At 45.9% G+C, this 25,693-nt stretch overlaps 2 protein-coding genes and 1 long non-coding RNA gene across 3 annotated transcripts in view; 2 read left to right on the top strand and 1 right to left on the bottom strand.

Annotated features, from left to right (window-relative positions):
- LOC308473781 overlaps positions 1-25,693 on the top strand; it is a 314,717-nt gene that overhangs the window by 80,387 nt on the left and 208,637 nt on the right. The window lies entirely within an intron of this gene.
- Positions 1,724-13,426, bottom strand: RSAD2 (radical S-adenosyl methionine domain containing 2). The gene is made up of 6 exons (XM_080999301.1): positions 12,893-13,426; positions 11,789-11,950; positions 9,075-9,304; positions 6,944-7,093; positions 5,823-5,855; positions 1,724-3,567 (listed from the first exon to the last, which is right to left on the bottom strand). The coding sequence occupies exons 1-6, from the start codon at positions 13,173-13,175 to the stop codon at positions 3,403-3,405; spliced, it is 1,023 nt and encodes a 340-aa protein (XP_080855427.1). The 5' UTR covers positions 13,176-13,426; the 3' UTR covers positions 1,724-3,402.
- On the top strand, positions 14,049-22,965 carry CMPK2 (cytidine/uridine monophosphate kinase 2). Its single transcript, XM_080998466.1, has 5 exons — positions 14,049-15,297; positions 16,513-16,627; positions 18,003-18,204; positions 19,291-19,524; positions 20,983-22,965. The coding sequence occupies exons 1-5, from the start codon at positions 14,650-14,652 to the stop codon at positions 21,104-21,106; spliced, it is 1,323 nt and encodes a 440-aa protein (XP_080854592.1). The 5' UTR covers positions 14,049-14,649; the 3' UTR covers positions 21,107-22,965.

Genomic DNA, 25,693 nt, shown 5'->3' with positions numbered 1-25,693 from the left:
CATTTTAAACTGCGATATTAATGCTGTATTCTTAGTTTTAGATTTTGATTTATGTGGAAATTGTTTTCCATTTGGTTGTGTATTTTTTTCATGTGGTTTATTTATTGTTTATGACTTTTGTAATTATGTAAATCTTGTCATGTTGTAAGCCGCCTTGAGCATTGTTTTTAACTGTGGAAAAGTGGCATGCAAATAAAAAATGTTGATTTTTTTTGAGCATTTTAGGCTTGTCTTTGAAATGCAGTTATTCTCAGGCCAGCTTACAAGTTGTTGACAGCAGCAATAACAAGCTCAAAACTCACATGCAGGCCAACAGCCCTGTTGATGGTCAGAGCATGCTCCGTGCTTGGGGCCTGCAATCTCACGGTCTCTGGCAGTTGCTATCCATAGAAACTGTAGAGTGGGAAGGGACCTCTGAGGGTCATCTAGTCCAGCCCCCTGCAATGCAGGAATCTCAAGGAAGGAGAGTCCAATGTTCTTTCTGGTGGTGGGAGAGGAGGGGAGCAAACACCCTACAGCGGCTCCTTCACTGACTAATGGATGAGGCTGGTCTCCCCCTTGTCATGATGTTTGTCCTGGATAGGACTGGGCGCTATATCGATATATCGTTCAAAATAATCAATTTGAAGTCCATATTGTGATATCCGTTTCATAGTTTTTGACCTGGCAATATATCGTGAATCAGGATATGTGTTAGGGCTGGACGATATGTCATCCAAAACTGGTTTGAAGTCCATACCATGATGTTGCTTTCATAATTTTTGACCTGGCAATATATTCCAATCTTGATGTCTGTCTGTGTGTGTGTGTGTGTGTGTGTGTGTTATGCAAAAAGAACTATGTGGGGGAAACTGTGAAGCCAGCAGATGCCGCTCCATAGCTTCATCCTTGTTTCAGACATTGTGATATATCAGTATATTGTGATGTTTGGCTGGCGATACATCACAATGTTGAAAATCAGCTCCATCCTCATTTTGGATGTTGTGTTATCTCGGGTCTATTGTAATGTTTAACTGGTGATACATATTGCGATGTTGAAAACCAGGTATTGCCCAGCCCTAGTTTTTGGGTGGAAATAGTGCAGGGGAACATCAGCCTCCCAGTCTCCCTCGAGTCCCTAGTCTTGTAGGCATTCAGTTTTCCCACCCAGAAGAACTGGGACTATCATCTGCTTCATCATTATGGCAAAGTCCTGTTTCCAAGCTAGTTCGCCAAGGGTTATGGAAGTAGAGGGACATGGGGCATTGGCGGGGAGGAGACAAAGGCCGTAGCTCAATGGTACAGCATCTGCTTTGCATGCAGAAGGTCCCAGGTTCAGTCCCCGACATCTCCAGGTAGGGATGGGAGGTGTCCCTACCTGGAACCCTGGAGAGCCACTGCTATCCAATGTAAGGAATACTGAACTAGGTGGACCAATGGTTTGTCTCGGTATAAGGAACCTTCCTGCACCCGATGTTTCTAAGCATGAGTGTGGAGGTGCTTGGCATCTGTTCTGTGGTGGACACTCCTTGGTTTAGGGGCTGTGGAGTGAGAGGGAGAGAATATTATGTTGCGTAAGGAGACTTACATTTCGCAAGGCACATGGCACCACATGCTCTTTTAACAGCCATTTTTATTTATTGCTTTTACTTCCATCCCTCACACAAACACACAAGCGCATGTAATCCCCCATCTTATTAAGAAAAACAACACTACTGTATGTTTCTTTCTTTGTTTTTTATTTATTAAATTTGTATACTTCCCTATACCCACAGTTCTCAGGGTGGCTTCAACATAAAATCACAATATAAAAACACAAAAAATACATAATCACTAGAAAAAAGCAATGGTTTTTCCAGTTTTATGACCGTTCGCCTGTATTAGTTTACAAAAGTATTTATATGTCACATCAGAAACATCAAGGTGGTGTACGGCAATATATACAGAACGAAACAATACAAAATAATCTTCAAGATGCCTGCCTAATCTTAATAAAACTTAAACCAAATAGGCACGTCTTTTCCATAGCATTATTTATTGAATTTATATACCGCCCTATACCCGGGGGTCTCAGGGCGGTACACAGAATAAAATCAAGATATAAAACCAAAAAAGACATAATAAAAATAAAAACAACCTAATAGCCCCCCCCCAAAAAACCACACATTTAGCATCACTAAACACCTGGCTTCTAGCCCAGGCCAGTTGGACCTCTGAAACACGGGGGACAAATCCTGCTCCTCCACATGATCTCAGTGATGGAGCTGGGATATAAGGACTCAGGCAGCCCTTAAGGTATCCTGGACACAAGTAGTTCAAAGGCTTTGTATATTAATACAAGAGATTTGAACCTGGGCAGCCAGTGCAGGTGATCTAGCAGAGTGGTCACACACTGCCAGCCCTCTCTGCCCCCATCAGTAGTCTAGCTGCTGCACTCTCAACAGCTGAAGCAACTGGATCAGGTGCAACACAGCACAGTATCTAGAAGTTACCAGATAGCTCAGTAGGGCGCAGGTTCGATCCCTGCATGGGACAGCTGCCTATTCCTGCAATTGCAGAGGGTTGAACTAGACAATCCTCAAGGTCCTTTCCAACTCTGCAATTCTATGAATTATAGTTTCCTTTTACAAAATAATAATGCTACGTGTGTCCAGCCAGAGTTAACGGATCATTGCTGGTGTATGGAATAAATGGCCATCACACCTATATATATTTTCTTAAAAGCTTGTGCCATTTTATTTGTTCTGTTGTGTTCCAATGCCACATTAGCCACTGCTGGGCCATTAGTCTGTTTGAGAGTTCCCCTGGTTTTTTGGCGGTAGCATATTTAGTTTTCTATGTATTGCTAAAGTCTTTGCCAAAGACAATCTTTTCACTCTTGGTAATTTAGTAATGCTCCAGTGATGTTTGTGTCTGCTTGATGCCAGGCTATATCTTCGACTTAAACAGCATTTATCTGAAAGTGTTGATGACAGCTGCCTCCGTGCATACAAATAAGTATCTGAGAGCTTGTGTCCTTGACACCATGGGCCTTCCTCTTTATACGTTTAAGCCTCACTGACGTTGGGTATTGCTAGTTAATATGTAGTCTTCCTCTACAAACCCAAAGTCTTGGGAAGACTTGGTGTGGCAGTTCAGATCTTCTTCTGTGTTTGAGTCTTTGGGGAGATGTTTTATCCAAGCCTATGTATACACAGTGCTGCTTTTGTTGCTGGTGCAAGCCATTATTTAAATATACAGTGACTGAAAGCTAATTCCCACTTGTGGGGAAATGTACACCTATTTTGCTTGCAACAGTCCACAGTCATTAAAATCCTGCCGCACACCCAAAGAAGCTAAAATACATATCGTTCTCTCTCCAGGGTGGAAGAAATGGATACTGTTCATGGTTTCAGTGCACATGTGGTAAACAGACAGGTTTGGTCACCATTCTAGTGCCATATCTGCTTTGCTCCAGACATATTTTCCTCCTCGCTTGAAAAACATATTTTCATCAAATCCACTGAATTTTATTGCGTCTTCTACACCTACATCCAGGATAGATCGGGAAGGTTCTTTCCGGCCATTTGCACAGTTTAGAAAACGCATCTGGGGTGAGGGGTGGACAGAGAGGAGAATTAAGAACATATATAGCAGATCCCACAAAACAAATACCCACATCCCAATCACTTGAGATTAAAGTTGCTGGAACACCCCTGGTGCCTAACTCCAAATGTATGTAAAGTATGCAGTGAAGATCCACAGAGGAACATTTTAAATAAATGCATTTCCTACTCTTAAACCACAGAGCCTAGGACTTGCCGATCAGAAGGTTGGCGGTTCAAATCCCCGCGACGGGTTGAGCTCCTGTTGCTCGGTCCCTGCTCCTGCCAACCTAGCAGTTCAAAAGCACGTCAAAGTGCAAGTAGATAAATAGGTACCGCTCCAGCGGGAAGGTAAACAGCATTTCCGTGTGCTGCTCTGGTTTGCCAGAAGCGGCTTAGTCATGCTGGCCACATGGCCGGCTCCCTCAGCCAATAAAGCGAGATGAGTGCCGCAACCCCAGAGTTGGCCACGACTGGACCTAATGGTCAAGGGTCCCTTTACCCTTTACCTTTACCCTGCCACACTGTATTTTTACACAACCCTTTGAGACCGCCTTGCAGTACTTGTGTATGCAGATGAAATAGAACAGGTAATAGAAATGTACATTCCAGCCAATAACAGAATTTGCTGTCACATTACAATGAGATGTGCAACTGTCCCCCCCCCCAAAAAAAACACACTTTCAGATAGCATGTATGGTTGAGCAATTTGGGCTGTAGGTTTCCTAGGTAGGGTAAATAATAATAATAATAATAATAATAATAATAATAATGAATTGATACATTGGTATGGTCAGGAATTAAAATCTCAGGATGCTGACAGCACAAATCTTAACCACTAGACTAAGGTTACCAGATGTCCCCGTTTCCCAGGGACAGTCCCCGGATTTACAAATCAGTCCCCATACAAAATCCATTGAAGCTGAAAAGTGTCCCCGCATTCATTGAAAAAAAAATCTGATAACCTTACACTAGACACACACCGGGAAATGTTCAGGGACAGGGGTTCTACCCATCCTCTCAGGTACAGGTATTGTATTTCATCAAAATACAGAAAGGCTCAAGCTCAATCAACTTATATTCCAGAGCTGCACAGCCAAGCACAGTCATCTGTTCACGAACCCCATCTAAAAGCTGGTGGTGCAGTGGTTAGAATCTTGGACTAGGAGCTGGGAGACTCCAGGGTTTGATTCCCAACCATGAAGCTCGCTGGGTGACCTTGGGCCAGTCACTCCCTCTAAGCCTAACCTACCTCACAGGGTTCTTGTGGGGATTAAATGAGGAGTAGAGGAACTATATAAGCCATCTTGAACTCCATAGAGAAAAAGGTGGGATATAAATTCAATAAATGAATAAAGACTTCCGGTATCCAAGTGTGAAAAAAACATGGCAGGTATCTGTGCAGTATCCCAATATTGTTTTGTTTTGTTGCACTGGGGCGCAGCACTTCCTTGGGTTTCTCCACAGGGTGTACCATTCCCTCTTTTTACTTAAATTTTATCATAATGAAATATAAACTAGAATTGTAAATATTGCATCGTGCCATTCACACATTACAGGGATAAGCTTCAGTAGATCTCCACCAGCACAGTCACAAGAAGATCAAAAACTATCACTTCTGTTTTGGATTAACCACAGTTTACTGTGGCTTACCAGATTTTTTTTCAATGAATCCGGGGACATACCCTTTATTATTATTATTATTATTATTATTATTATTATTATTGAAGCTGAGTAGGGAGTCAATAGTGGGGATGCTGAGGCAAAAGACCCTAGATCCAAGCATACATGCATATTGTATAAAGGTGCAAAGCCCTTCTTTCGCACCCTGTGAAACATAAATGCACTGAGTTTTTTTAAAAAAACTGGGCAACAGCCACCTGCCCGCGACTCCCGAGCTTCCCCCGATCAGTCAAATCAAAGGGGGAAGGGGGCAGATCGCACAAGACACATCATATGGGGACTTCATCATATGGGTGAGGAAAAATGGCGGGCGCCATGGCAGCGAGAAGCTCCTGAAGCCAGCCAGAGCCAACTGCGCTACCAGGCTGGCTCTGGGCTGCTGAGGCTGCCGCTGCCACGTTTCCCCAGATCAAGTCTACCGCTCTTAACCACTACACCACACTGGTTTAAGTAAGACTTGTCCAACCAAGTAAGTGTAGGGCAAAGGCTGATATTTTGCCCCATAGATGGAATGAACATTTCAAGTTGTGGTTGTGTGGGGCAGGGTAAATAAAACAACAAAAGAAAACAACTTACATATTCATCCAGAATTAGGTATGAATCTCTCATCTGTTAAATAAAAAGGGGGATGGAGAAAAAAATAATAATATTAAAATATATCTGTAGGTTTGAAGATTGGTGAACAGTAATAATGACAGATTTTACCTAAGCTTTAGGATTGTTGTTTTTCTAATAACTTAAACCTGTATATAAATTACATGGAACCGATCCATGCTTTAAGACAAAAACAACTTCATTGGGTATAAGAGGACAGCTCTCTGTCTTAAAGTGCTTTCAATCAAAAATTGAACAGAGAGGAAACATAAAGGGGATGGTTTATCTTCAAACATTAAGTGAGGGGGGGAACCCCCTAAGATTTTCAGAATGCTGAATTCCATACCCAATCCCAGTTACTTCTCTTACACCTCACAGTTATAAAATAATACATGGCCCTGGTGAAAACATTCATCAGCAACAGCTCTATTACTACCGCAATTTTGTCTTCTTAACTATTTTGAACAAAATGAGCTAACGTTTAGGAAGTGAGTAAACCAACAAAGCTACCCTCTCTGCCAACCCAGCGCAAGCACACCAACGCAAGTAGAAAAATAGGTACCGCTGCAGCAGGAAGTTAAATGGTGTTTCCGTGTGCTCTGGCACTCATCACAGGGCTCCGTGCACCAGAAGCAGTTTAGTCATGCTGGCCATATGACCTGGAAAAACTGTCTGCGGACAAATGCCGGCTCCCTGAAAGCCAAGATGAGCACCGCACCCCATAGTCGAATTCAACTGGACTTAACCGTCCAGGGTTCCTTTACCTTTTACCCTCCCTGATGAAACAGACTGCATCAGAAGCTGCTTTAACACTGCTGCAATGCCAGCATATTGTTAAGGCTTAATGTTTTCCACAATAGACCTATCCGTCCAAGCCCTACCCATCTGGAGTGTTTATCGTACAGCGCTGCAAGCTTACAATAATTCTAGCCGACGTGGCCCCCATTTCCAGCTGGGGAAAGCAGGAAACTTTGTGCCTGCGTTTTTCTGCTAGCAAGCTCCTTTCAAAATACAAAACCAAACCATTATTAGCATTTCTAGTTTTCAAGATAAAAAGGTCTTTTCTCAGAGTTGATGAATAGTCTGCATTAGAAGAACTTTACCTTTTGATTAGATTCGGGCACCAAGCATGAGACATCTTTATGGCGATGCAGGAATCGTTCAAAATCTTCGTCGCTGATAACAAATCTCTCCGCTTCTCTCAGAGCCTCTTCCCCTGTATTTTCTCCTTCGATGAGCAGGCACTGAAATACCTGTGAGACAGCCGAGTGTATGATTAAGAGAGGATGTTTGTCAGTCACACAACCACCGCGGCAAAACAATGATCTGATGGAGAGACTCTCGATAGTCTCTTTTTACACAGTAATAGACCACGGGTAAACTATACGATACGGGACGCGGGTGGTGCTGTGGGTTAAACCACAGAGCCTAGGGCTTGCCGATCAGAAGGTCGGCGGTTCAAATCCCCGTGATGGGGTGGGCTCCCGTTGCTCGGTCCCTGCTCCTGCCAACCTAGCAGTTTGAAAGCACATCAAAATGCAAGCAGATAAATAGGTACCGCTCCGGCGGGAAGCTAAACGGCGTTTCCGTGTGCTGCTCTGGTTTGCCAGAAGCGGCTTAGTCATGCTGGCCACATGACCCGGAAGCTGTACCAGTAATGCGAGATGAGCGCCGCAACACCAGAGTCAGTCACGACTGGACCTAATGGTCAGGGGTCCCTTTACCTTTACCTTTAAACTATACAATAGTGACTGGAGGCTCACTTACTGTCACCTATGAGAAAACACACCCACAGCATTTTGCCACCCACCCCAGCCAGTAGGTCCATGATCCTCCCAGAGCAGCAACAGAATCACTAGTCTCTTCAGGGGTTACGCGTGTGAAGAGGATGAATGTGGCGAAAGGGGCTGTGCAGCTGTATGTCTAGCCTCATCCTCACCACTGTGTCGGGCATAAATTCTGAAGCAACGAGTTTGCTTTATCAATGGAAGCTCCTGGCCCAATTGAGAACTGGGAGGAGCCACACAACCAGTGCTCTTTTTCTAGGGCCAAACTTTCATTTAGTCCAGAACTCTGTTCTCAGACGTCAACCAGATGCTCATAGGAAGCTTGTAAGCAGAACCTGAGTGCATTGCAGCAATCCTCTGTCAGGGATGGAGTTTTATTGGTGAAGAATCTTCCTGGATTCACGAGAACATTATTGTACTTTCTAGTCAAACATGCGCAAAATATGGTCTGAAGCTCAACATCAAAAAAATGAAGATCATGGCCACTGGGCCCATCACCTCCTGGCAAATAGAAGGGGAAGAAATGGAGGCAGTGAGAGATTTTACTTTCTTGGGCTCCATTATCACTGCAGATGGTGACAGAAGTCACAAAATTAAAAGATACCTGCTCCTTGGGAGAAAGGCGATGGCAAACCTAGACAGCATCTTAAAAAAACAGAGACATCACCTTGCCAACAAAGGTCCGCATAGTGAAAGCCATGGTTTTCCCAGTAGTTATGTATGGAAGTGAGAGCTGGACCATAAAGAAGGTTGATCGCCGAAGAATTGATGCTTTTGAATTATGGTGCTGGAGGAGACTCTTGAGAGCCCCATGGACTGCAAGAAGATCAAACACATCCATTCTTAAGGAAATTAGCCCTGAGTGCTCACTGGAAGGACAGATCATGAAGCTGAGGCTCCAATACTTTGGCCACCTCATGAGTAGAGAAGACTCCCTGGAAAAGACCCTGATGTTGGGAAAGATGGAAGGCACAAGGAGAAGGGGACGACAGAGGACGAGATGGTTGGACAGTGTTCTCGAAGCTACCAGCATGAGTTTGACCAAACTGCGGGAGGCAGTGGAAGACAGGAGTGCCTGGCGTGCTCTGGTTCATGGGGTCATGAAGAGTCGGACACGACTAAACGACTAAACAACAACAAGTCAAACATGACTGCAGCTGGTGTTTTTCTCCTATGAGCCATGTGAAAACTCAAGGGACAGGGAGATATAAACCTGCCGCTGAGCACATTATCCTTTCTTCTTACTTTACTTTTGGTCTGTATATACCATGTATTTTTTGCTTCTGCTGGATTCACAGCAGCTGGTATTTAGGGATATACTGCCCCAGACAGTGGAGGTAGAACACAGCCGTTATGTTCTAATGTGCCCTGGGACGTCATGGTGAAGGGCAAGTAAGAAATCTTATAATGAAATGAAAGTATTTTCCTGAAAAGAAGATGTTCTTACCTTCCAACGGACAGGATTTAGAGCTTTAATGTGCTCGTTCATATCCTCTTCCATGTTGAATCTGTTAATCACGGAGTTTATTTTGAAAGCGACGCCGTAATCTTGACACCACTTCTTCAGTTTTTGTAGATTCTCAACATGGCTTTTCCTCCCTTGCCCACGGCCAATCAAAACATTGACTTCCTCGCAGAAGCTGTCACACGACACTGCAAGTATGTCTAGGTATTTCCCTGAAAGAGACAACTTTCACCCATGAACACCATGAGGCAAGGTGAGGCAAGAGCCCCAGGTAGCAAGAGCCCCAGGGGCAGCAGGTCCCAATGCAGATCTTTCTTCAGGGCCAGCCCACCCATGAGGCAAGGTGAGGTGACTGCCTCAGGCAGCAGGATCCACCAGGGCAGAAGTTATTGATATTGATCTTTCTTCCCTCCTTGTTCATGACATAGATCTTTCCCTCACCCCTTGTTTTCTGGGGCTACTTTGGGGTCTGCCTCAGGTGGCAAAATGTCTTGGGGCAGCCCTGATCCACACTATGGGTCAATGACTCACATCCAATTCAATCCCAAGTATGGGGTTATTTTCACAGGCCAGACCAGAAAATAACACACAATGTGCTTCTGGATTGTAATTAACTGTTCTTCCATTTACCTATAAATTCCTTACCAAAGCGTCAATCGAGCTCAATATTATTGTGACAACCATGAATTAATTCATTCAACATTACTGCCCCCTCTTGCTGGTTGCCCTGGAACAGGCAAAATGATGGGAGTTTTACTAAAATACTAATAAACTCAGATGTTTTTAATTAATTAATTGAACAGGTATCCAATTGTCCAAACAGAGCAACTTATAGCTGAGGCCAAAAACAAGCAGAAATAAATTAGGGATCATCCATACTGCTGGGTAATGCAGACAACAAGCTTTGGTGCCTCCATTAATTCTCCACTGTTCACACATCCTCCTCATACTTCCTTGTCCCTCAATCCAGATTTTCTCATGCCTTCCCCTTTTCAGAGCATCCCTGGTATGAGAAAACCTGGGAAATCTCACCGGAGCAGAAAAACACCCCCCAAATCAACAATGTGATCTTTTTTTTTGCCCCCAGCCAGTAGATGAAGGTTAAGCAGGATAAAGGACTAATAACACATTTTCAAACAGATGAAAAAGAATGGGCCTTGAAACAAAACGTCATGTATCTCTGCTACCCTAGAGAAAGATTCCTGTTCAAGGTTTCAGAATGTCTGGAGCAGCAGCCTTGAGCTGTTCACGCCCCTTGAGGAACGGCTGTCCTGATCCACCAGCTCATTGGAGTGGTTTGGTGCAGGGATACCAAAGGTGGATGTCAAAAACGCCAGCGTGGTCAATTCTAGTGCTCTATTATAGGAAAGAGTGAACTTACAGCCCAACCTTTGGAGCTCTACTGCCTTTGGAGAAACGGGACAAACACCACAAATGTGGGAGGTCACCGTGACTTGTCCGTACCCAAGCAAACTTTTATACATTCCTTATACACAAAGCAGCATGCCAGACCCTCCCACCCACTCACCTGCCTAATGAGGCCATAGGTGGCAACTATCCAGAGCCTACAGATAGGTTTCTCTCTCTGGGCCAAGAGCCCAGCAACCCAAGGTCCGCAGATAAGCATAGCATCAAAGCAAGTGAATAAACGGGCTCATTCTTCCACCAACTACCAATTAATGTCTTGACTACCAAAATGCACACAAAAAAACCAAAACGCACACGAAAAGGCTGCACTAAAAATTCCATTTATGTGAGTAGTCATGCATTCAGCATCAAATGCTATTGAGCAAAGCAGACAAGAGTAAAAGGTAAAGGGACCCCTGACCATTAGGTCCAGTCGTGGCCGACTCTGGGGTTGCGGCGCTCATCTTGCTTTATTGGCCAAGGGAGCCGGCGTGCAGCTTCCGGGTCATGTGGCCAGCATGACTAAGCCTCTCCTGGCAAACCAGAGCAGTGCACGGAAATGCCATTTACCTTCCCACTGGAGTGGTACCTATTTATCTACTTGCACTTTGACGTGCTTTTGAACTGCTAGGTTGGCAGGAGCAGGGACCGAGCAACGGGAGCTCACCCCGTCGTACGGATTCGAACCACCAACCTTCTGATCAGCAAGTCCTAGGCTCTGTGGTTTAACCCACAGCGCCACCCACGTCCCAAAGCTGTTGTAGGGATATAGTCATTGTCCTGTTGTGCATGGATAGACTGTCTCCGTTGGCTCCATTTACATTCAGAGAACAGGGTCCCTATTAGTACAGTGGTACCTCGGGTTAAGAACTTAATTCGTTCCAGAGGTCCGTTCTTAACCTGAAACTGTTCTTAACCTGAGGTACCACTTTAGCTAATGGGGCCTCTTGCTGCCACTGTGCGATTTCTGTTCTCATCCTGAGGCAAAGTTCTTAACCCGAGGTACCATTTCTGGATTAGCGGAGTCTGTAACCTGAAGCGTCTGTAACCTGAGGTACCACTGTATTAGTGTTTATCATTTTGTGGTAAATGGGAGATTATTTCTTTTACTTGTAAAGTAAAGCACCTATGCCCTGCTAGCTCAGTAGGTACAGCACAAGACTCTTGATCTCAGGGTCGTGGGCTTGAGCCCTACATTAGGAGGAAGATTCCTGCCCAGCAGGGAGGGCTGGTTTAGATGACCCTCACAGCCCCTTCCAACTCTATGATTCTCCTGCGCTCTCTCTTACCATAGCATCTGAACCATCTTTCCTTGATCATACTTCCGTTGCTCACGATGCTAACGCTCGGCAGCTGAAGGTCTTCCTTGCAGAACTGGACCAGCTTCCCAACAAATTCTCCTCTCTCGTGCAGAAACGGCTCCCCTCCTGAAAAGTTTATTTTCTCCATGCCTAGGATGCAGAAGTAGGTGTGGGGGGGAGAGTAAGTCGAAAGCATATTCTGACAATTGCACATGCAGCGTGTATGTGTTTGTGTGTATTGTCACGAGGGCTGACAGGAAAGTGCTGGGCCCCTGCAGGTCAAGAAGAGGCCAGAGTCGTGCTTATGCACAACTCACAGACTTAACATATAGAATAAGAGAACAAGAAGAACATATGTTTAAAGTTTATTGAATATATGGAAAATAATTGTGTACAGCTGAACATGCCGGCAGCATTAAGACAAATTCATCAGTATAAAATGGTTTTGATGGATGCAATAATGGAAGACTGTACTCAATGGTACAGGTTTTTTTTTGGTAAAATATGCAGGGATTTATGATATGTAAAATGAACCACGGAAAGAGAAGAATGGAAGTCAGTGATATCTTAAGGATGTAAAATGAGTATTTTAAATTGTAAAACAGAAAGCTTAATAAAATTATATACAAAAGAAGAGTTTGGAGTCTTGGAATGCAATCGTTTTGTCTTGATTATTGCAAACGAAAGGCCGTGTGCAATTAATCTAGGCTGCAATCTTATACATATTCACACCGGGATAAATCCACTTGAACTTGCGAGGGAGACAAACATCAAGAGGTCCCATCACCGCTGCCCCTTTGCACGGTTGAACTACTGTGTGCCTAAACAACAAACAGCAGGACTCCCTCCTGGAGGAAAAGCACCAGCTATCTAGCTAGTACAGGAGCCAACTCCTAGGGGCCGAGGTCCCTTCCAGTCCCCCATAAAATATTTGAGATGTTGGCTCACCCACCCACCTTGCCCAAAGTTGATGGGCATTGCTATTCAAATAGCATCTTGTGATCGATTACTTGGGTGCCCCCAATGTTTTATTCAGGTGGGCAGCCCTGCTAGCTAGCCAGACAGCCCCGGGTCACCCACCCACTCACTCACCCGCCTGCTTGAGCAAGCTGAGCCCTCTCTTGGCTTCCTGCAGGGGCAACACGAAGGAGGTCTTGGCTGTGTGGAAGCAGAAGCCGCACTTGTAGTTGCACTGCCGGGTGAAGTGGTAGTTGACGCTGAGCGGCACCGGCGTCCCGGAGGGGCTCCCTTTCTCCGGGGCGGGCAGGCGGCGCCCGGGAGCCCCCCAGAGCCAGAGGGGCGCCAGGCTGCTCCAGAGCGCGGCCAGAGCGCGGAGCAGGAGGCCGAGCAGGTGGCGGGGAGGCGAGAGCATCATCCTCGTTACGCACACAGGCGCTCCTCTCCGAGGCTTCAGTGCGCGGCGGGGAGCGAGCCGGCGGCTTTTTAGCTAGCAGATAACGGGACGGCGGGGCTGCGAGGAGGAGGAGGAGAGTTTCGGTTTCCGTTTCCCGAGAAACTAAAATTGGCTCGGGGTTGCCAAGGGCGCGAGGACTCGCTCGGCTGCCTATGCAAAGGCGCACCCACTAGCAGCCCCCACGCGCACACAACACACACAGAGAACACACCTAGCAGAGTTAGTATACAGCCGTGATTCATTCATGACTCTACTTCTGTGCAAAAGGGAGCCTAACTTTTCATGCGGAATCTTACCTGTCCCGACTGCGCAAGTGAAGCTGGCGTTTAATATGATTTGGGAGTCTAGAAATGGAGCACATTCCACCCTCAAATAATTTGTGCCCCTGCTGATACTGTCTGTCATTTGACTGCTCAATCCCCCCCCCCCCATTTTTAAAAGTGCGCATTACAGTATCCTCTTTCCAAGCGCACATTCCCCCACACCAAGTCCATGTTTTGTCACCAACTGCACGCTTAAAAAAAAAAACAAAACAAAACAAAACTTGGATCAAGTCATGATATTAGGAAGTTGGTAAAAAAGTGATTACAGAAATGTGATAAATATGTTAAAATAGTAGGAAAGTCAGAAAGAGTGACGGAAGGAAGTCGTTACTCGTTTGGAGTAGTGATGTAAGCTCGAGATATGTATGATAAAATGAAATGAAATATGGGAAACCCAATAAAAATCATGATTAAAACTAAAATAAACATCATTAACCAACGCAGGGAACGGCCGCTCCGTTCATAGTGTGCACGTTTGAGCTCTGTATTAGAAACGTCCTAGGCTTCTCTCCTAGCTTTCGGGGGTCTTTGTGGGGTCCTCGTTTCCGTTTCCCTATACCCGCGAATGTGAGCTGATGAAAGCTTATTCCAAAACATATCTGCGAAAGCGCCGTGGTTTTCGTTACGAGACCAATGCGGCTGTCCCTTCATTATTATTATTATTATTATTATTATTATTATTAGCCCTCTGGCTGCGTCGCCCCAGCAATCGAGAATGCCCAGGGGAAGGGTCGGCTTCACTTTCCCTTCGCGTCAGTTTCCATTTCGTTTTCTGGGTCCGATTCTTGCTCCGCTTGGCAAAGAAGCGCCTGCACACACCCGCCCCCTTTCCTCAGCTCCCGCCTAATCAGGACATGCAAAACGCTCCCTGCCAAAGTTCAGGTTCGTTTCTCCCTCTGCAGGAGCGGCTGGTGATGAAGCGAACCTGCTTTTAAAAAGAAGCCCAATGAAAAGTTGCAGAAAGCAACTCGTCCCCGCCGGAGCAAAGGCACTATAGAGAGAGAGCGCATGCGCCGCCTGGCGGAAACCGCCCCCACTCCTCCTCGATCACTTTCGCGTCCCTGCCTGTTGCGCGCCCCGCTCGGTAAGTTTCGATTCTCTGCGGCGAAGCGATGCTGCGACGGGGCGCATTCGCTCTGCTGGTGCCGCTCAGACGCCGCTCCGCCATGGCGACGCCTCCCGATCGCCGCTTCGTGGTGGAACTCGCGAGCTCGGAGCTGGTCCATTTCTACCTAAGCAATGACGACTACAACAACCACCGTGCGCCTCCCCGGTGCTTCCTGCCCCGTCCGGGGAGATGCTACTCCTTCTGCCTCCCGGCGGCGGGGAGCCCCCGGGAGCGAGTCCGGGCTGCCCGGCTGCACCGACTTCTGCAGCGGAGGCTGAGCCAGGAGCAGCCCTTCGGGGCCGGGAGCGCAGCGCTGGCGCTCCTCTCCTACAGCCCCAGCCGCGAGGCTGCGCTGGAAAGAGGCTTCCTGGTGCAGGATGAGCGGCGGGCGCCCGAGACCGAGCGCTCCCTCGAAGAGCTGCTTCGCCACCTGCTGCCGGCGCCCGTCCACCTCGCGGTATACGAGGTGGCGGAAGGCGGCGAGGTGCGCTGCGCACTGTGGCGCCTTGACGGGGCGGCGCAGGACAGGCAGCTGGTGCGCAGGGCGCGCGTGGTCGCCGAAGAGGAGCCGGCGCTGCATTCCGCCTGCGCGCACCTCCTGGAAGACGCCGTGTTCCACTCTCGGGGAGCTGCCCGGAGGGTCCTGGAGGAGGTGAGTGTTGCTTCTCATGTGCATCTCTTCTTGTTGTTGTTGTTGTTTAGTCGTGTCCGACTCTTCGTGACCCCATGGACAAGAGCACGCCAGGCACACCTGTCTTCCACTGCCTCCCGGAGTTTGGTCAAACTCATGCTGGTAGCTTAGAGAACACTGAACAACCATCTCGTCCTCTGTCGTCCCCTGCTCCTTGTGCCCTCCATCCTTCCCAACATCAGGGTCTTCTCTTCTCATGAGGTGGCCAAAGTATTGGAGCCTCAGCTTCAGGATCTGTCCTTCCAGTGTCCACTCAGGGCTGATTTCCTTAAGAATGGGTAGGTTTGATCTTCTTGCAGTCCATGAGACTCTCAAGAGTCTCCTCCAGCACCATAATTCAAAAACATCAATTCTTCGGTGATCAGCCTTCTTTATGGTCTCTTGCTTAGGCAAATGAAATAACTCCCAGGATTGGCAGAGTGGGCAGCCTTCAGGTGCCGGTACTCACCATCAAGCTGTTACAATAAATGCCACAATTTTTAACAACAAAAAAGAGGTTCCTGTTATTTCCCCCCATGAAAGGGGTACAAGGCAGCTTACAGCTAAAAACAGCTGAAAAGCAAAAAAGAAACCAATCATTTTTTTTTTTTTTAAATGATTTAATAAAATTGAACGCCCCTCTCTTTCTCTATTGAAAACGTACAATCACAACAAAAGCAGCATGGCACCACCTCCCTTGTTAAAAGCAGTCAGTTCCAAAATGCCTGTTGGAACAAGGTCTTCTTCAACCGCTGGAAAAGTATAGAATCAAAGAGGCATCCCGAGGGTCATCTAGTCCAACCCCCTGCAGTGGAGGAATACTTTTGCCCAACATGAGGCTCGAACCCACAACCCTGAGATTATTAAGGCTCATGCTTTACTGAGGGAGCTATCCAGCAGCTGCTATAGTAGCATTTTTTCTTTCCTATCTGTTACCTTGAATGCCCAAATGAATCTTTCTCTGCAGTGTCCCTGTTTCAGGGAATTCAAACATATCTTGGCCTCCCAGCAAGGGCACAGGGCAGGCTGTCATTGGGACATTTCAAAGAACCCCAGGAAACAAAGGCTACCTCTCAGAGTTCTTCAAGGCTTTTGTGACAACCCTTTAAATGTTCCCCCATAGGCATTGCTGAGGCTTCAGTCCCTGAGTTATTGATAAGCAACTGCTTCTTTAGTAAATACATGCTTTCCTTACAGTGCACTTCTCTCATTCCTGAGGCCAAAGCAGTCCTTGATCTGGTGGATCAGTGCCCTCAGCATCCAAAGAAGGGCGATTTTCCGGTGATAGTTATCGAGGGTCTGGATGCAACAGGTAAGAGTTTAAGGCAAAACTCAAAAGGCGTGAATAAACCTGTGAGCTCTGCAACAGAATGTTGCCGTGAGAAGGGATTCAGGGCTTCAGCTGCTGCACCCAGGTCTCTGTCCATCCCCAGTAGTCAACTTTCAGTGGCCAATGAGCACATTTGGTCTTCATTGGACGGTTCTTGGGGTTCCCCCTTGATAGGGCTGCTCCAAGAAGGTTGGGTCTCTCTGGTGATGATGCTAAACCTGCAATCCTATTCACACACTCAGCATGACCCTAACTCGTCAGGCGTGGGAGAAGAGCAGCAAGAGCGCAGGCCACAAAACATGTCTCGAGGGTGAAGGAATGAATCAGAGTAGGGTGGAAGACAACTGGTGTCTCCATATCACCAAAAGAACTATCAGTGTCAGGAAGGAGGGAAAAACAGGCTGTTAAATTCACCCAGGCACATTTACATTGTGTGCCTCCTGCACGAGAAGTTTTGGAGGGTGGCAACACAAGAATGGGCCTTTTCTGCAGTGGTTCCCCATCTGTAGAGGTAAAAAGGTCAAGGTCAAGGGCCTTGGACGGTTAAGTCCAGTCAAAGGCGAGTGTGGGGTTGCGGCACTCATCTCGCTTTCAGGCTGAGAGAGCCGGTGTTTGTCCACAGATAGCTTTCTGGGTCATGTGGCCAGCATGACTAAACTGCTTCTGGCACAACAGAACATTGTGACAAGTGCCAGAGTGCATGGAAACACTGTTTACCTTCCCGCTGCAGTGGTACCTATTTATCTACTTGAACTGGCATGCTTTCAAACTGCTAGGTTGACAGGAGCTGGGACAGAGCAACGGGAGCTCACTCCGTCGCAGGGATTCAAACCGCCAACCTTTTGATTGGCAAGCCCAAGAGGCTCAGTGGTTTAGGCCACAGCGCCACCCACGTCCCTTTGCCATCTGTGGAATGCTTTCCCCAGGGAAGCTCACCTGGCATCTTCTTTACATATTCTTAGGCACCACGCAAAAACGTTTCTCTCCAACCAGGCATTCTGTGGGTTTTTAAACGTGTCTGTGGGAGGGGACTTATCGGTTGGTTTTGTTTTATTATGTATTTTGTGTCCCCATTTTGTATTTTTCTGTTGTGAACCACCCTGGAATCTTTGGATAAAGGGTGGTATACAAATTCAATCAATCAATCAATCAATCAAATAAATAAATAAATAAATAAATAAAACATTACATCCTGCAATTTCTGGCTTAACAGTATGCATTTTTAAAAAGTACTTATGCAGATGCTACAACATTCAAGAGGCTTTCAGAGGATGCTTTTGTCTCTGTTGAACTTCTTAGATCAACTCTTGCACTGTGCCGTGAATAAAGGACATGCTCTTCCTTGTGTCATATACAGGCAAAACAACATTGACGCAAGCTGTGAAGGATTCGCTGAATGCTGTTCTCTTGAGATCTCCTCCGCCTAGTGTCAGCCAGTGGAGAAAGATATTTGATGATGAACCAACGCTCATACGGAGGGCATTTTATGCTCTGACCAACTACATCCTTGCTTCCGAAATAGCGAAAGCATCGTCTAAGTCACCAGTGATCGTAGACAGGTTGGTAAAAACATTGCACATTATCAAAAAGAACTTGGGAGCCCTTTTCCTGTCTGTATATACTGTATTTTTCACTCTATAAGATGGACCAGACGTCTTATGGAGTGAAAAATACAGTAATTACATTACCTGTTTCCTGTATGGGGCCACTATTGGCATTACTTTTGCCCTACTTGCCATTGTTCTGCTTTAGAGTCTTAGAAAGCAAAAGCATGTATAATATAACCAGCCAATCACCCCTTGTTTTGATTGGCTGGATCTTACTCTTACCTGAAGTTAACAGGCCTGAATCCAGAGAACTTGTTGCTTGTACTCAAGGAAGATTGAACGTGTGTTTGTCCAACAGCAGCTACCCTTTGCAGGATTCTCTGGAGGAAGCCATGACTGTCAAAGTGGTACAGACGTATTTTAAATGCACATAGCATAGATGTGACCAGTGTCACCATCCCTTAAACCAGGGGTGGCCAACTTCTGAGAGACTGCAATCTACTTTCAAAATTAAAATCTGACAATGATCTACCCCTGCTTTTTGGGGTTCAGGGCAAAGTTGTTGACCTTTTCTTAAGGGAGGATGGAAGCCCCATTTCTTAGGACAGAAGTTCCATTTTGGGGGGGGGGGTTAAAGGCAAGGGTCTAAGGAAAAAAGGCGCTCACAGTAATATCGCTTTTAATGAAAACAGCCACAGGGAGAAAGCTCCGTCTTCCCTTCCACTGATCAGACAACAACGGAGGGCAGGGCGAGGAGGCGGGGCAGGAGTCAGTTTCAACGCCTTTGAGGAAAGGGAGCCACAGATCGACCCGCGATCTACCAAAACCTCGCAGGGATCTACCAGTAGATCGCGATCGACCTGTTGGACATCCCTGCAGGCTTAAACTAACCTACCTCACACATGGTTCTTGTGAGGCTAGCCCTTCATATAGACTGCTTTAAATGCCTCTTGAGAAGAAATGAGCATGAAGGCCACATAATGGATTTTAGTTAGATGCAGAGTCGCCTATTTGCCCAGCTCATTCTATGCACCTAGTGTTGAATTTTCTTGAAACCTTCAAATGCCTCGAGTTTCACTCACACCCGTAATTTGATAGGTATTGGCACAGCACTGCCGCGTATGCAGTTGCCACCGAAATAAGCGGGAAAGTGCAGAATCTCCCTCCTCTGCATCACGAAGTATACCACTGGCCCGAAGACCTCCTAAAACCAGATGTTGTTCTACTGCTAACTGTTAGTCCTGAGGAAAGAATCCGGAGACTGAAGGGACGAGGGATGGAGAAAACAAAGGAGGAGACTGAGCTAGAAGCTAATACTTGTTTCCGTCAAAAGTATGTATTAAACCCATAATATTGTTGTAAGCTTGGGCAGAGAATTGGAGCGGATGAACTCAAGGGCCCCTTTCAACTCTTGATTCTATGATTGTAAGGTACTGCTAAAATGGATAAACCAATCGGTCAGCTCTATCCCGGCATATTGCTTTGTTAGGTCAACAGCCTGATGATGTGTTGCCTGGGAACCAAGATGGCCGAAGAAGGTTTAGGTGTTGGTTGAGGAGGAATGTCTGTATAGAGAAAGCAGAGCTGTCGGAGGGGAGCCACACCCTGTACAGAGAAGGCAAAAGAGAAGAATTGAGCTGGAGATTTTTTTAAAGAGTTGTTTTAACTGTGGCTCTCCAGAAGTTGTTGGGCTGCAATTCCCATCAGCCCCAGCCAGTGCGGCAAATATTCAGGGATGATGGGAGTTGTAGTCCAACAACATCTGGAGGGTCATAGGTTCCCACTCCATGGCTTACACCAGGGGTCAGCAAGCTTTTTAAGTCCACTGTCCCTCAGACCTTGTGGGGGGCCGGACTATATTTTTTGGGGGGGGGAATGAATGAATTCCTAAGCCCCACAAATAACCCAGAGATGCATTTTAAATAAAAGGAAACATTCTACTCATGTAAAAACACACTGATTCCCGGACCGCCTGTGGGCCAGATTTAGAAGGCGATTGGGCCGGATCTGGCCCCCAGGCCTTAGGTTGCCTACCCATGGCTTACACCATGTGGCATTTTTAAAGACTTGGATAAGACCACCTGCTCCAAGCGAGATAGCCTGGAGAAGGAGGCAGCCGGGCAAAGATCCTGCTACCCACTTGCTCCTGAACCAGATCACTTGACCCCTCCACCAACACGGCAGTGACACCCCCTGCCCATTTTCTGCGCTGTTTTTCATCCTGCTCCCCTTTTTCCACCCTGCCACGCTGTCCCTTAGTTCTCCTTAGGAATCCATTTCTTTCAATGTTTTAATTATGGCTGTACTTCAGATGTGTCGTGAAGTCTTTTGACTCCAGTTGGAAAGTGGGATATGCATCTAAAACAGCTCAATTAAGGCTACAATCCTAAACAAACATTCTAGTGTGAAAGGCCTGTTCAGCTTGGTGTGATTCATGTTGGGTAAACACAGGTGGGGTGGCGCCATGGAGCCACCCATTTGACGTCAACACTGTTGCTGGTTACTGGGATGGTATGAGAGTGGCACGATGTGGTTGGTGAGGCTGGAGCTGAAGAAGCACAGTAGCAGAGCCAATCAGGCATTCGTACTGGTGCACTTACATGGCTCCGACCGTGCCACCACCCTGGGAGGATAGTACTATAAACAAATCAGTGGATAGCTGAAATCTGTTACAGGAGTAAATCCTAAATACATCGTCTGAACTGAGCTGAGTAGCATTGCAATGGAAACATTGTGACTGACTTCTATGTGTGGGTTAAATTTATACTCTTCCTTACTCTTTTCTGACAGAGTTGAAGAATCTTACAGAAGGATGGAGAATCCGACGTGTCAACCAGTTGACGCTAGTCCCTCTAGAGAAGAGGTTCTCAAAGCTGTTCTGCACCTAGTTAAAAACCAGTGTCATTTACCATAATTGGTTGCGAATGTAGTAGTGCCAGGCTGCTTTGGCATAAAAGGGGTTGCCCCCAAACTTCCCAGCAGATAAGTGTTGAGTAGGAGTGTTAACAACTTCATTTTCTCAAAGAGTGAGAAGCATATTGGATTATACGGGATGGATGCCACATTGTCGTGGGTTAGCCAAAAATCCTGTCAATTATAGTTTGCTGATGAGCACCAAGGATTTGTAACAGAAATCTCAGTAGAACCAGAGGCAAATCAGGGGTATATGTTTTGGGGGGAGGGATTTCTTGCCCTCCCTCTCATTTTCACCTGTATTTTAAATTGGTTTCTTTTCTTTTCCCCTATTATGCTTTTACTGTGATTTATTGGTGTTAGCCACCCTGAGCCTGGCTCTGGCTAGGGAGGGCGGGGTATAAATAAAATTTATTATTATTATTGTTATTGTTATTATTATTATTTCCCCAGTTTTTCAGGGGACTACAAGGTAAGAGTGAGGGCAATGCTTCCTGCTCTTGCTCTGACTTGGCTTTGTGACAATATCACATGGCCAAACCTGATGGATTACTTAATTTAGCAAACTCATTATGCTGCCTACATGATTCTGCTTTTGCTAGCCCATTTAATAAAAAAATATGGAGCTGGAACTGTGGGTAGGGAAGACAGCAGCTCTGAAAAGTTGCAAAGCAGTACACCAACAAGGTAAAAAGGTGGTGATCATGAATTACACACACACACAACCTTCCACTTGGAAAATGTTCACAGGCAGCAATTTGGCACGATCCTAATTCCCAACTCTCACCAAACTTCAGTTACAATTCTTTGCAGGGAGCCTATGACAATTAAGCAATTATAACATTAATGCGTTTTTGTAGAGTCGATCTGCCCAGTGAGTCATAGGCCATAAAAATGTAAAATGATGTCCTGAGAGCTGATTACTCTGATAATTAGAGATATAATTCTGCACTGGGGGGCAGCACGGAATGGTGGATGTGCAAGTCCTTTCGTGCCACACTGCTGCTTTTCTGTGGCTTACGAAGTAACTTCGCTCAACTTCATTTTTCCTTCCTTCCCTTTTTTTTGGCACACTCAAGTGGCAGCAAAGAGAGGTGCAGCTCACTGTTTCAAAAAGAGAAATTGGGGAAACAGGAGTATTTATGCATAGCCTGCTGGGCTGGATTTTGGCTTCAGCAAAAGATTGTAAGGAATATTGTTTAGATCTAAACTTTTAGTCTCAGCCTATATTACCAATGAGGGACACGGGTGGCGCTGTGGGTTAAACCACAGAGCCTAGGACTTGCGATCAGAAGGTCGGTGGTTCGAATCCCCGCGATGGGGTGAGCTCCCGTATCTTGGTCCCTGCTCCTGCCAACCTAGCAGTTTGAAAGCACGTCAAACTGCAAGTAGATAAATAGGTACCGCTCCGGCGGGAAGGTAAACGGCATTTCTGTGCGCTGCTCTGGTTCGCCAGAAGCGGCTTAGTCATGCTGGTAACATGACCCGGAAGCTGTACGCTGGCTCCCTGGGCCAATAAAGTGAGATGAGCGCCGCAACCCCAGAGGCGGTCACGACTGGACCTAATGGTCAGGGGTCCCTTTACCTTTATATTACCAACAATCATTTGGAGTAGCTGATATCTGAACAATTGCAAATGAAGAAGATTCGTGTCTCTTCAAGCAAGCGCTATGTAGGAAAGTAATCCAAAACTTTGACTTGTAGTGGGTAGAGCCGAAGGGTCTCTAGTTTTCACTTAAATGAGCCAGTTTACTCTCCCACTTCTCGTGTTTTAATCAGCTGAATTTGTCACTGTCCTGCATTTCAACAGGAGAAGTAATGTATGTTGCATGGATTAAAATGCTCATTTCTCTTGCAAAACTTTGGCTGTGCACCTGTTGTCTATGTGGTTATGCATGTGCATATAAAATAAACCAGACTACTCATTCAGGGCAGACAGCATGAGAACCTAAGAAGAATTATGTGTAGTTGCCATCATGACTATTAGTAGTCATTAATAGATGCTTGAAGATGCATTTCCATGAAGAGGAATATTCATATTTCAAATTGCTTGTGCTATAAATTGAAAGATAGCCTCAAAATGTTAACCAGTGGATTTTTGCGATTTTAATGCATATTTCAATTCACTAAAATTGAAGAGAAAAAAAAGATTAATACTCTAAGGAGTCCCCCCCCCCCATTTATCATTGCCCTCTGTGGCCGCCTATCCTTGTGCTGTGGCCCCCCATTTATGCATTTTCACCTGTGGCCCCTTGGAATATCCTGGGGCCCACCAGGGGGCATTTTGGCTAAAGCATCACTAACTTGTGCATCTAGAGCAGGGGTCAGCAAACTTTTTCAGCAAGGGGCCGGTTCACTGTCCCTCAAACCTTGTGGGGGGCCGGACTATATTTTGGAAAAAAAATAATGAACGGATTCCTATGCCCCACAAACAACCCAGAGATGCATTTTAAATAAAAGCACACATTCTACTCATGTAAAAACACCAGGCAGACCCCACAAATAACCCAGAGATGCATTTTAAATAAAAAGACACATTCTTCTCATGTAAAAACACTCTGATTGCCGGACCATCCACCAGCTGGATTTAGAAGGCGATTGGGCTGGATCCAGCCCCCAGGCCTTAGTTTGCCTACCCATGATCTAGAGCTAACATGATATTTTACTTGACCAAAATCCTATTAACATAGTGCTGTGTCGCCTTCTCAACCAATATTTACAATGGCCCTTTTTAAACTGAAGAACTTGGTTCTGGTCTATGGAAATTAGTTTCTTCACTGTGTGAAGAATATTTTAATAATATTACCTTTTAATATTGGCAAACCGTTTTGTTGAATGTGTGTGTGTGTGTGTGTGTGTGTGTGTTTCATTTTGTTGTTGTTTTTAACCAGATGAGCAGATATTGCCACTAGAGGGCAGAAAAGAGCTAGGCACAGCATGCCTCAAAAGTCAGGCAACAACAAATACCTTCTGTCAAGGCAATCATTTCCAGCTTTGCAGGGATAGCGAGCAGAGATAAAGAGTGCTGAAACAGCAGAGCGCATTACCTCAGTCTAGAGCTTCGGGCCATGCTGGAGCTCTCTGGTGGAGCTGCTGTTGATAGATCGTGGTCTGGCAGGATTTTGTGAATAAGGGGGAGGGCTTCCCTGGGCGAAATGCTGTAAAACAGCCTTCAGCAACCTGGTGCCCTCCGGATTTTGCTAGTTTGCAGCTCCTGCCTTACCTGACCATCATCCCTGGCTGATGGGTGCTGGAATGACTTCATCTGAATGGCACCAGGATGATGAGAAAGGCTGTTTTGACTTTAAAACATATTGGCATTCCCAATGAAATGGTGCCTGCTGCAAGTGATTATTATCCCTAACATGGAAACCTTTCTTTAGCATCTCAGTTTTGCTGTGGTTTCCGTGTTCTGAAATGAAAACATTTTTACAAAGCAGGCAAATATGTTAAATCGTGTGAAAACTAGAAAGTAGCGCTTTTGGAAGGCCAACATATCTCTCGACCCCCTGCTAGGAGCTCATCTCTTTTGCTCTTGTTCAAAGGCATTTTGCTAGTTGGGAGTTGCTGAAATGGACGACCCATCTGAGAAAACAGGTATCGACAACATAAAACACAGACTATTGTTGTAAACAAAATCTGCCCTTCTTCCCTTATGGGGTATCCAAGAGCCCGTGTAGAGTCCTTAAGTGGGTTCTCTCTCGGTTGGAGAAAATAACAGAGGCCAACCAGAGAATATTGAGAAGCAAAGCAGCTAGTAAGCCTGATCTTTATTAAAGCTGTTGCAACAGGGTGCTCCCCTCACATGCAGGAGAGCAGAGGAGGACCCAGAACAAAGGTGTGCCTGCCCTTATATAGACATTTTAAATTCCCTGCCCTGGAGCTCAAGACCACCCTTCCATACATCATACATACATCACAGAAGGGGTGCAACCCAAGACTACCCCCCACAAACATCATACCTACTTCACAGAAAAGGCGGTCTACAACAGAAATTTGAATGTTGTTGTTTTTCCTGTCTGCCAGGTTATCTGATAATGCCTTCTCTGATTGCCTTTCCTGGTAGTCTGCCCATTCCTTTGAGGTGGTGATTACCCAGTTCCCATAGCTGTCAACGTTTGCCCTTTTTTAAGGGAAATTCCCTTATTCCGAATAGGATTCCTCGCAAGAAAAGGGAAAAGTTGACAGCTATGCCAATTCATGAGACAATGGAAAGGTTCCCTCACCCCCTCCCTCCTTGCAGAGAAAACATTTGGTCAGTTTGGGAGTCAAAAAGCTTTCAGGGAGGTCTTCCTGTGCTGCTCTAGACATGTGGTCCACATATCTATATACGTGCTTGGTTGGTACATTTATGAACATTTATTATATATATAAGACCTTAATTTTTTTATTACACTATAAAGGAAGGCAGCAAAACTGTTGTCTACTGATATTGACCTTAATGGAGGTGACTTTAACAGGACTACTCTAAAGTAAATGGGATAAAGAGTACAAGCAGTGAGTTGGTGGTAGTAAGTATTCAGGGTTGCTCACATGGGCGTAGCTAGGATTTATGTTAGGGGAGGCAGAACCGAGTTGTCTGCGATGC

The sequence above is a fragment of the Podarcis pityusensis genome (genome assembly GCF_964106645.2).
Source record: "Podarcis pityusensis genome assembly, chromosome: 3".
NCBI lineage: Eukaryota > Metazoa > Chordata > Lepidosauria > Squamata > Lacertidae > Podarcis > Podarcis pityusensis.
Note: the sequence above shows the minus strand (reverse complement) of the source record. Positions and strands in the feature narration are given on the sequence as shown.